General features: G+C 44.0%; 1 protein-coding gene across 1 annotated transcript; it reads left to right on the top strand.

The window, feature by feature from the left end:
• The first annotated feature begins 1,045 nt into the window (after positions 1 to 1,045).
• On the top strand, positions 1,046 to 4,094 carry CCN1 (cellular communication network factor 1). Its single transcript, XM_077120411.1, has 5 exons — positions 1,046 to 1,345; positions 1,772 to 1,985; positions 2,331 to 2,687; positions 2,815 to 3,026; positions 3,141 to 4,094. Exons 1-5 carry the CDS (start codon positions 1,283 to 1,285, stop codon positions 3,441 to 3,443), a joined length of 1,149 nt encoding a protein of 382 aa, XP_076976526.1. The 5' UTR covers positions 1,046 to 1,282; the 3' UTR covers positions 3,444 to 4,094.
• Positions 4,095 to 12,168: the final 8,074 nt, after the last annotated feature.

The raw sequence follows: 12,168 nt of genomic DNA, 5'->3' as shown, positions 1-12,168 counted from the left end.
AAAACTTTTAGTTCTAAGGAGTCGACTTTTTGCGGAGATCCCTGGGCACAATAGAGCTGGGATCTAGTTTGGCTTTGCACTATACGGAGGAGGTCTCAGTCCAGATCACTGGTCCCCTCCGTTTCTGGCTGGCTGCTTCGTTCCGCGGAGGGAGGCTGGAAGGGCTTGCCCCATCTCCTGCATCCGCGATGAAGTACAAGTCGGCCTCCGGGAGAACTCCCTGCATTGATTTCCTCTCGGACTTTCAGCCCAGGCAGTGGGCTGGAACTAAAGTAGGAACCTCCAAAAACAAATAAGCACAACTTACCAAAAAAAGGGGGCGGAGGGGGAAGACCTCTGCCTGGGAAGCTGCCAGACGATGGGGGAAGGTGATTTTTCCCCCCCTTTCTCATTCATAAACGCCACTGCGGGTATTAATTTGCAATACACATAACTTTGCTATTAAACACCATGCCAAAGCTTTGGGACTTGATCCGAACATGCCTCTCTGAAGTCCACAAATAGATTCCTGGCTCCCCCACCCCGCTCGACTCGCTCAATAGATAACTTGACTCTCACCTTCGCTGTAAACAAGCAAACAGCTCGCTGCCTTCCCGGGGCGCGGGGTGGGGAGTGGGGGGGGCGATATTCCGGGGCTGTCTGGTTAACTCGGCATCACTAAACAAAACGACTTTTGTTCCTCCCTCTCAGGTCCTCCCACCCTCCCAGTCCAGGCACAGTTCTGAAGTCGGCCCCCTTCGCTCCCCATCCCCCTCCCCACGACCCTTTAGCCACCATCACCACCACGACGCCAAAAAAAAAAAAAAAACCCTCTTCAGTAGAAGTCGTTCTTTAAAATGGAAAAAACGAGCTGTTTTCTTGACATGTCTGGGACCAAAAAAAAAAAAAAAAAAATAGGTGCAACGGAGCCAGGGGAGGTACTTGGCAGCAGCCCGCGCCAGCTAGCATTCCTGAGATGTTTGAGAATTCTGGAACGCGCAGACACTGCCGACGTCACTGCAACACGCGGCGCCGCTGGCTGGAGATATAAAAGGCGGGCTCCGGGCTCCTGGGCAGACCGCGAGCGAGAGCGCCCCGGAGCAGCGCCCGCCCCTCCACACCTCCTCCGAAAGGACCGCGAGGAAAGAGCACCCGTCAGCCAGCCAGCCTGCGCCTCCGGGTTCTCTGGGTCCCGCGCACTCACCTCACCGCCCTCGCCGCGCCGGGCCGTCTCTCAGCACACCCACCGGTGTGTCGGTGCCTTTACCGCTGCGCTCGCCCCGGGCTCTCCCTGCGCGCCACAATGAGCTGCCGCACGGCCAGGACACTCGCCTTCGCCGTCACCCTTCTCCACTTGGCCAGGCTGGTGAGTTGAACCACCACCACCGCTTTCCTTCGGCCACCGCATTCCTCTCCGCTCCTCTAGTTCCCTCCCCTTTTCCCAGATTGTGCCCACAGGAGGCAAAACTCAACTAAAAAGTTCCAGGGCATCCGGGGGTAGCTTTTTGAAACAGCCTCCCACCCTCTGCGAATACGTTGCCGGGGCTTCCTGGTGGGCGCCAGCAGCCTGGAGTAGCCAGGTTGGAGGGGATCAGAAACTCGCAGTCGACAGGGTCAGAGACAGCCCCCCTCACCCCACCTCCCCTCCCCCGTTCACACACACACACACACACGCACGCACACACACACGCACGCACACACACACACACACACACACGATCCCTTCCCTGGGCAGCCGCGAAGCCTCTTGCGCCCCGCGCCGAATCTCACGCGTTTCTTCTCCCGACTCCAGGCACTCTCCACCTGCCCCGCCGCCTGCCACTGCCCCCTGGAAGCGCCCAAGTGCGCCCCAGGAGTCGGGCTGGTCCGGGACGGCTGCGGCTGCTGTAAAGTCTGCGCCAAGCAGCTCAATGAGGACTGCAGCAAAACGCAGCCCTGCGACCACACCAAGGGGCTGGAATGCAATTTCGGCGCCAGCTCTACCGCTCTGAAGGGGATCTGCAGAGGTAAGATGCTTGTGGTTTGGCCCCTTTAAAAAAATAATAGTCCCCGTAGTCCAGAAGTTTAGTAATTTTGAGACCATGTATGGTGATGCTTTGTTGTTGGTAGCTTGGCAGAAAGGCACATGATTTCAGCAGTCTGGAATGCAATTCAGTGTGTCTGGGCCCAAGGAAAAGCGCATACGGAAAAGTGATTCCTGACTAACTTATTGTTCTGGTCTGGAGTCTCCAGGGAATTGTAGGGAACTTTACCATAAATTGAATTTAACAGAACAGAAAATATGTATGAGGCTCAGGCCGTGGCTCAGAATCTTAACATTATCCTCTTGTCTCTCTTGGTGATCTTTGCAGCTCAATCAGAGGGCAGGCCTTGTGAATATAACTCCAGAATCTACCAGAATGGGGAAAGTTTCCAGCCCAACTGTAAACATCAGTGCACATGTATTGATGGTGCTGTGGGCTGCATTCCTCTGTGTCCCCAAGAATTATCTCTCCCCAACTTGGGCTGCCCCAACCCTCGACTGGTCAAAGTCACTGGGCAGTGCTGTGAGGAGTGGGTCTGTGATGAGGATGGAAGCAGGGACCCCTTGGACGACAAGGACAGCCTCTTGGGCAAAGGACTGGGATTCGATGCCTCAGAGGTGGAGTTGACACGAAACAATGAATTAATTGCAGTTGGAAAAGGCAGCTCCTTGAAGCGACTCCCTGGTAAGTAGATACCGAGCCTGTAAGTCATTGTACTGAAATTCCCAGTGAATCTTTTTAGAAATGAGTGTTTGAATGTGTTTGTGCCAGCACGCCTCTGAGGGCTCTTCCCTCTTGTCTCTCTCTCTAGTTTTTGGAATGGAACCTCACATCCTTTACAACCCTTCCTTACACGGCCAGAAATGTATTGTTCAAACAACTTCATGGTCCCAGTGTTCAAAGACCTGTGGAACTGGTATCTCCACACGTGTTACCAATGACAATCCTGAATGCCGCCTGGTGAAAGAAACCCGAATTTGTGAAGTACGGCCTTGTGGACAGTCAGTGTACAGCAGCCTGAAAGTAAGTTCCTTTGGGGACATGTAGACTGTTCCCCCGCAGATGGGTGGCATGTGGACCTCTCCTTCCAGTGGAGAAATAGTGTCCCTAACTTTCCTTCTCGTCTCTTTCTTATAGAAGGGCAAAAAATGCAGCAAAACCAAGAAATCCCCGGAACCAGTCCAGTTCACTTATGCTGGATGTTCGAGTGTGAAGAAATACCGTCCCAAGTACTGTGGCTCCTGTGTGGATGGCCGATGCTGTACGCCCCAGCAGACCAGGACTGTGAAGATGCGGTTCCGCTGCGAAGATGGAGAGATGTTCTCCAAGAACGTCATGATGATCCAGTCCTGCAGATGCAACTACAACTGCCCACATACCACAGAGCCAGTGTTTCCCTTCTACAGGCTGTTCAATGATATTCACAAATTTAGGGACTAAATGCCACCTGGGTTTCCAGTCCAAGGGTGGACAGATAAGGGAGAAGAGTGTCAGAATCACCAAGACATGGGTGGGGGTGGTGGGGTGAAGGGACTATTGTAAAAGGGATGCATTGCTCATTCTTGAGTAGAAATTAAGGTATTTTGAAACTGCCAAGTGTGCTGGTGCAGATGGGCACTTAAAGCAGCCGTGATATGAGAATACTTTGTTTGCTTCATAGTATTGGAGCACATGTTCTGCTTCATTTTGGAGCTTGTGGTATTGATGTTCTGTTTTCTGTTTGTAACTTATTTGGTAAGCGTATTTTTCTCTAGGCTTTTTTTCCTATCAGTTCTGCAATTGTAAAAGAGATCATAGGATTAGTTGGAGAGTTAAAGCCTTTGTCCTTGGACAGAAGTAAATTAGAGGGCTGTCCATCCCTTCCCGAGATGATGCTCTGTGAGCGTCCAGGAGAGGCAGCTATCTGCACTCTAAACTGCAAACAGAAATCAGGTGTTTTAAGACTGAATGTTTTTATTTATCAAAATGTAGCTTCTTGGGGGGAAAGGGGAAATGTAATACTGGAATAATTTGTAAATGATTTTAATTTTATATTCAGTGAAAAGAATTTATTTATGGAATTAATCATTTAATAAAGAAATATTTACCTAATATCTGAGTGTACATCTTTCAATAATTTTAAAGAGTCCAAAGTCATTGGAGAGATTTCATGCACAAATTCACTTTAAACAGCATTTACTGAGCACAGTTCCTATGTGACAGGAACTGTTCTAGGTGCTTATAATATAGCAGTGAGCCATTCTGTAGAAATAAGACAATGATAGCTTGTCTTATTCCTTCAATAGGAAAAAAATCTTTGCATATAAAGTAATCAGTTTTAAAGACATGTATTGAACATTGTACTAAGCACCCAAGATACAAGCAAGAAGGAACCTGAAGGAAGCTAAATGTGTGCTTTTAAAATATAGTGCTTTTTTTTCATAAGAATTCAAAATCTAAGGGTTTCTCCATCGCTTAACTACCCTGTGTGGTAGGATAGTTAAGTCATTTACATTTTAAATCACCAGATTATAATGGATGTCATTTCGTAGAGGAGAGAAAGCCTTTTAATAAAAACATAATCCACAACCCAGGTTTCCCGCATCTAAATCTATGAGCAAGATTGAGTATGGTTGGATAACATATTATAAAAGGTCACTTGTTTATAACCTTATACTTTTCCATTATTGTTCCAAAAAATTAAGAGAACTACTTAAAATTCACCCTTTGTTTGCGATCAGAGAAAGAATCTTGGAGTCTTTAGAAGTCAATTTGTTTTCACTAAATGAGCTTGAAGCAATGACTTGTGTTAATCCTAATAAGCCGGTGATTAAGTAAACATGCTGTTAAATGCGAAGGAATGCAAGGAATTTCAAGTACTTTTCCAATAGAGTAAAGACCAAGCCACCCCACCCCTTTCCTTTTTATAATATACATTTTATTGATGGGGGAGGGAGCAGTCAGATAGACTAGGCTATCCAGGAGGTCAAAGGCTAGATGCAGAACATTCCTAAAGAAAAAGACCTGAATCACAGACCCAGGAAAAGCTGTGAAGGCTGCATCAGTGTTTGTGAAAATGTTGGTCACCTGATTTAGAAGAATCCACATCTTTAGAAAGTGCTGACAATAAACCTTTTATAGGGAGCAGTTTTCCTTTCATCGTCCCTCTTGGCTCCTGTTCAAATCCATAGTGAAAATTTTCAGTCTGCACTTAGTTTAAGAGTGTACTTGAATTTTTAGGCAATAAGAGAAAGTGCTTTAAAAAGGGGGGAAGGGAGGGTAACTTGTGGGATTCTGTTAGGGTCAGTTTTCAAAACAGTTTAATATTGATGCTTTCATGAAGACTTACAGAAAAGAACTATATAAACATCTATTTTAAAGCCTCATTGAAATGCATGAAGGTTAATAGAAACGTGATGGTCAAATCCATGGCCAAAAGCCACCACTGTTCTAATTTTGACAATATCTTGCCTGAAATATTACAATTTATGCTTTCTGAGTAATCAATTTTGCTTGCCTGAGGATTCAAAATTTCAGGTGTTTGGGAATTTAAACACCACCTGGCCCAGTCTTGGATGCAGTTAAACTTCTCAGTGCAATATAGCATGTGAAACATAATAAAGGCGTCAGTTTCTTGTGGTGCAATCTTGAACAGACATCTAAATCCATAGGTTAGATTTACATATTCCCAGGCACCAATCCTGAGGGTTTTGCCCTCCAATACTAGAGCTCAACAAATTGCTTCTCATATAGAGATCAAGGAACAACACTTTCTAGATCCTTAAAGTGCGTGGAGAAGTAATACTTGTCCAAGTAAGCTTAAATGTGAAATGTTTTTTTCTAGCATGGGAAAACACTGGATCTTTGGGGGATTAATCTCATTCTAATAAATACAAAGAGGGTGATTCATGAGTACTGAGTCCATTTAAGTATGTTGAATTAATAAGAGAGTGATAGGATCAAAACCAAAACCGTGCGTTTGCCTATCTAAAATTAAAGTTACACATATAAAATTCATGATAAAATGTATATGCCTTCACAAACATAGCAAAGACCTTGTGTTATTTTTCAATGTCCAATCCAAAAGACCCTGGAGGTCCCAAGTTTTTCTTGATAGAGATTTAAGAACTGGGAGATACAGGGTGACCTCAGAATCTTTGGAATTTGGTGAATTTTAAGAAATATTCTATGGGACATTGAGCAGCACAGTGAGCAGTTTTACCATGACAAGTTTTCAAATGGACACGTGTCGTTCATTCTGCAAAGAGATGTGACTGGGTGAACCTTAGCAAGGCATATTTTAGAGTTGTTTTGCCAGCAGGAGGAAGACATTTGATTTGTCTACACTGGGCTTCTGGCTCCATTTAAAAGTTGTTTGGACAATAGCAAGGGTCCAACAGTGTAAACATGGTATAGTACAAAGCTATGTTCTGGGCAGAGCGGTAGGTGATACAAGGAAAGAATCTGAGACTAAAATCAAGAGACATGCCTTTTCACATCAGCTCTGGCATTAATTTGCTGGGCGACTCGGAGCAAGTTTCTGAATTGTTTGCTTGAATTAAAATGGGGCAATAACTTTCAGCATTTGTGCCACCGACAAAAACCCTGTTCTTGTATTCTCTCTGATGCACTGACTCCCATGTCTTAAAAAAATTTGTCTCCTAAAGTAATTGAGTATGTGAAGTGAAAACTGCTCAGGTCTTTCTGAGGACAGGTGCATGCATCTGGACAATGCCTTTGGAAATGCACTGTTCCTAGACCATCTTCACTTTCCAAAGCACCCTTGGTTACCCAGTGGTCTCTGGAATGCCCTCACAGTCTACAGAGTCATACATTCATCTCACTGCATTGCCTTGATATCCGGGCCTCATCAATTCCATGCATTAACCAACTCATTCTTCAAAATAAAGCACATTTGGAAGCATGACAAGATGCATGTATTCTATGACTAGAACAGCTTTATTTAAGACTTACTTCATTGGCAGTGGGGAAACTCATCCTATAATCTTACAAACTGCAATGCAATTCAACCAGCTCTCAGATGCATTTGTTAGTGCTTTACAGTTCTTGTGTATTCTGCTCATATGTTCTTCTTTATCCACCCCTTTTTCATCTCTATTGCAAGCATCCAAATCGGAGCCACCATCATCTGTTGCCTGAATTACTGGGAAGGCTTCCTCACCTGTGGCATATTGCATTTTCCAAGGTGCCTGCAGTGGTGTTTACCATCCCACATACCCTTCTGAAATGTAACCTTGCTCTCCCTCACCAATCGGTGGGGTCTATTTCTTCACTGTCTTGAATCTGCTTTGACCAATGATAAGGGAAGAAGTGATGTAGTGCCATGTCCCAGCATAGCCGCAAATGCGTCTCTCCCTGATCTAGGCATCTTCTTGTCCAGGTTTCAGCTTAAATGCTACCTTCTCAGAGTCACCTCCCTTGACTACATAGTCTAAAGTAGCTCATCATAACAATCATCTTCATTTTCATCACAGCACTTACTACTACCCACAACATCCTTGTTTCTTTATTATGTCTACCCTCTTAGAGAATAATCACTATGAGAACAGAAACTTTTGTCTGTCTTTCTCACCACTGTAAAAACAAACACCATTCAACACTGTGCCTGGCATAAAGTAGCCTCTCATTAAAAATTTATAGAATAAATGTTGTCTTAAGCTGAAGCTATGTTAGAAGGCATCTCCTCACTGGCACAATGTCTTCCTTCTACTTCCACCTTGGGTTTTCCCCTAGCCTGTTAGTTTTCATACATTCTTTCATTTATGCATTCGGTCAATAGATATGTGTCTGAAACCATTTTATTCCAGGTATGTTGCTATGCAGAAGTTGATGAAGGGGCAGGTTACTTTACTTTGCTCACATAGATATAAAGATGAGTTAGATTAGGTTCAGCTTCGAGTAACAGAGAACCAAATAACAATAGTTAAGCAACATAGACGTTTATTTCTTTCTCAAGTGAAAATTGAGTTAGGCAGTACAGCTAGCAGTCCCCTATATTATAGCAGATAATATGCCTTAATAAGTATAATAAGGAACAGAGGAGAGCTGAGGAGGAAGTTACTGACTGGGTTGGAATCAAAGAGGACTTCCTGGAAGAGTTGTTACCTCCACTGTGTCTTGAAAGATAGATGGGTTGGAAACTAACCAAAAGCCTTGGTGCTCAAGCTGAAAATTTCTGAAATAACCAGTGATACTTCCCCATCTCAGCCATAAGGAGAAATCACAGGCCCTTGCATCACCTGGGTTTGCACCTTTAAGGCGATCAGTATTGAAACAGTTTTGATTTGGGTTAAGAAATCTCCTGTAGAAGTACCTGTTTAGTGAGGTCTCTGGGAGAAGAAACTCTTCTGTCTCTCAACTGGAATGAATTTGAGGAAGTCAGAAAGAGCAGAAGTTTTGCTAGCCATGTCTAATGCCTCTGCCTGTCCTTGTGCTCCTGCCTGTGGGAGTGGGCGTGGGGGCTCCAGCATTATTGTGCACTGATAGATTCAGGAGCCACTTCAAGAAGACTCATAGGCATTGACCTCAAGCTCCATAAAGAGCCAGCAGGATCTAGCCAACCCTCAGTGGGATGGCTGTGGGGCTGGGCAGTGGAGGAGAAAGATCTAGGGACAGGCTTTCTCCAAACAGGCATGGACATGGTAGGACAGGCATTGCTTGCACACAGCCGTGAGACAGACAAAAAGTGCTTCTCCCTCTGGCCCTTCATGCAAATCCCCATTATAGCAGTGGCAACACCACACTGTGAAGGGCTATCTAACTGTTTGGCCCCCAGATTTTAAATTTCTTGAAGAGTTTTGTCCATGGGTGGGCACCAACTAAGAAGAGATTTAAAGAAGTTTAGAGCAAGTGTTTTCGTATATTTTCCTAGGGATGCCTATCAGGCCAGAAGACATGTTTAGCTCATCCTGCACAGTGTTTATAAAACTTGAAATTTGCTGCCAATATTTGAAAATTGAGAGATACCAAAAAACCTGTCTATATTTCTGGCTTCTTTTGAAATATCCACAGCTCTTGCAAGAGTGCGTAGCAATTGATGGGAGCTGAGTTGTAGCTACCCCTGTAGAGAGGGTACTCCTCAGTTCATCAGCACAGAGACTGATGGAGAACAGATATGCGTGGAGAGGGAGTTGGGGGGGAGGTATATGTGAGATGTAGCAAGAAATGATCTTTAAAATCCAGGTTCCATTTTTTAAAAAGGCACAGCCTAGAACACCTCTCTTACTAAGAAAATACTTAGAAAAATGACTTTAGGCATGGGAATGCTGTGTTATAAAATTAGGAAAGAATAGAAACCACTGCATTAGTCTCAGATTGCCATGCTGCTGTAAACATGTCCCCACCCCACCCCCCAGCTCTCTTCTATGATTCCAGTTTGTGTATTTTTGTGGAGAAGTGCACCTATTCCATTTATAATACCGCATCACATTTTCCAACTGGCACTGGAAAAGTTAATCAAAGATATACTCTGCATCCTGAACCTCTGCTGAGTTTAACCATCTATTTTTATAGTAGCCAAAGTGTCTTCCCAGAAGAATTGCCACAGATAGCTGGGGGTGGGGGGGCTGCTCTAGATTTTTTTTTTTTTTTAATGACTCCAGATCTTTCCTTCAAGTGCTGGTAAGTAAATAATACCCATTTTTCAGAGGTATTTAATAAGCTCAGAGATCTCAAGGACTTTGCCTAAATATCTAATAGTGAGTTAACCAGAGGCAGTGCGAAAGGTAGAACTCAGAGGATTTATTCTCCGAACTTGTTCCTGACAGAGGTATTCGGGGCACAGGAAGGCACTTGGGTTACAGAGAGTCCTGGCTACAAGGCAGGTTCTTAGTGTCCCTGTGGCTTCTGGGAAGGCTTTCGCCATGGATTTCCTATAGACGAGTCAGCATCATTAGCTGATACCTATACCAAGAATGACACCATTCTCCAGCAAATAGAAAATGACTAAATGTGGTCAAAATCTGGATCTTCTGTTAAGAAGATTTGCTAATGGAAATGAAGGACTTCATCTGTAATGAGAGTTTAAGTTCTGGGCTCAGGAGCAAAACGTTCAGAGTACTATTTTCTATATTCCAAATTTAGTCTGCTCTAGGAAAAGAGCCCATGTCTTTAGTTGACCTCTTTTGCATTCAGAATTCCACTTGGCCATTTAAAAGTGTTATCTTTAATTTTTTCTACCTTAACAAAAGTAAGGCATAGTTAAGCAAATTCAATGTGATAATATACATAGAATGTCAAAAATGAAGGTCTCTATTCAGATGGTTTCTGTGGTGTGCAAATATATATAATAAAATTACATTTAAAAAATGAAGGTCTCTAGTAAACCCTTCCTTCACCTACCCCCCACCCCACACACACACCAAAGCTATTGTTAGCATATAGTAAATATTGTTAAAGATTTAAGGGTGTGTCTAAGCCACTCATACTAATATTATTTGTGAGGACAAAAAGGATTAGATTATACATACAGCTTTACATTTACTATACCTTGGATGTCAGTTAATGTTGATACATATAGTCTTCTCTTAATCTTTGTAATTGTTATAGAATTTCATTTTATTGTTGAAGTGCCATGATTTATTTAAATAATCAATGTGGCCAACACTGTTAGATGCTCACACAACAGCTGTTGCCTTATTCCCTAGACTCCTTGCTAGGAGATCCCCAGTTTCATTTGGATGTTCTCCCTCCCACAGACCCAGGGAAGGCAATCCCTGTCTCCATCCTAAGCCTAGGGAATCATCATGGCGGGTTTAAGCCCATCTGAGGGCCTCATTTCCTTCTCGATAATCAGTTAGCTAGCAATCCTGACTCATTACAGATTTAACAGATAAAATTACAGATTACAAGAGTATTTTCTTGAAAATTTACTTCAGATTTTTTTCTTCGATCATTGCATAGAAATCAGCCCTATCCTATAAAAACTTTTGGCAAAAAAGTTAATTCTCATGTGTCAAAAAAAAATTGGTTAAGGTATAGACATATGACTTAATTCTGGTCAATGATAGTCAAGGAGAAAGCCTTGGGGTGGGGGTGAGGGAAAGTGTCTGAGAAAGAGGCCATGGGGTGAAATGCCTTTTTCCTTTGCTGGATATCACCCCTCTTGAGTGTAGGGGGGATGCTTTACTCACACATTGAAGACTGTAGAGCAGAAAGGTGCAGAGCCCCTAGGTCCTTGAACCGGTCACTGAGCTGCTGAATTACCCACCCTTAGCCCCCCCTGACAACCAGACTACTTGTTTGTTGCCATAATAGACCCCCTCATTGTTTAAGCTAATTTTTGCCAGGTCTATTGTTACTTGCAGGTAAAATCATCCTTATCGAAACATTTGGCCTTTATTGACGCCCATGAATTTTGCAAATAGCATAATGCTAAAGGAGGAGAAAGTAAATGAATGAACCAACAAATATGTTGCAGGAATATAATTCTTTCATTCACTGACCTAACCTTTACTGAAGATAAACAACATGACAAGTCAAGGGTCAGTCAGACACAGGGGACAAAAAAATAACGAGATGTGGTCCCTATAGGTGAGTCCTCTAGACCTCAAGGGTCTTACATGAAGCAGAGATAGTCATGTAAACACATAATTCTGGGACACTGTAACAGCAACAGAATATATAGTAATATGGGAACACAGGGGGCAGTTGGGCCAAACTTTACGGAGGACAAAATATCTGAACTGGGTCTTAAAGTGTGAAAAGGAGTTAGCTATTTGGAGTTACCTTCAAAATTGGAAAACATCAAAACACTTGAAGTCTGGGAGTACTCTCAAAGTCAGCAAATTCACTTTGCCTCAGGCAAGACCTGAGTACCGACAGTCATTTTGCATCTTTGCTTCTAAGGCTGAGAAAAAGAAAAACAGCCCTCAGCAGGGCCAATGAGAGATTTGCCCCATTGATGGGGGCAGAGATGTCCCTTCCACAGAAATTACCTTTGGAAATACCCCACCTGCGCAGTAAAAAGCGCCGCCAGCCCACAGAGGGTGACTTAGCATTGAGGCCTCCAGACAGGGGCCAGAAGCGGTGGAGGACAGCCACTGCCCCGCCCCATCAGGACACCTGAGCCGGTGTCACAAACGCAGTCTGCTGTTCCCACAGGACAGCCTCAACATGACAGGTGGGGCTCAGGCTGACGGTTCCCACTTAGGCTTGACCCACTGGC

This window comes from Tamandua tetradactyla, chromosome 11 (genome assembly GCF_023851605.1).
Source record: "Tamandua tetradactyla isolate mTamTet1 chromosome 11, mTamTet1.pri, whole genome shotgun sequence".
Taxonomy (NCBI): Eukaryota; Metazoa; Chordata; class Mammalia; order Pilosa; family Myrmecophagidae; genus Tamandua; species Tamandua tetradactyla.
Note: the sequence above shows the minus strand (reverse complement) of the source record. Positions and strands in the feature narration are given on the sequence as shown.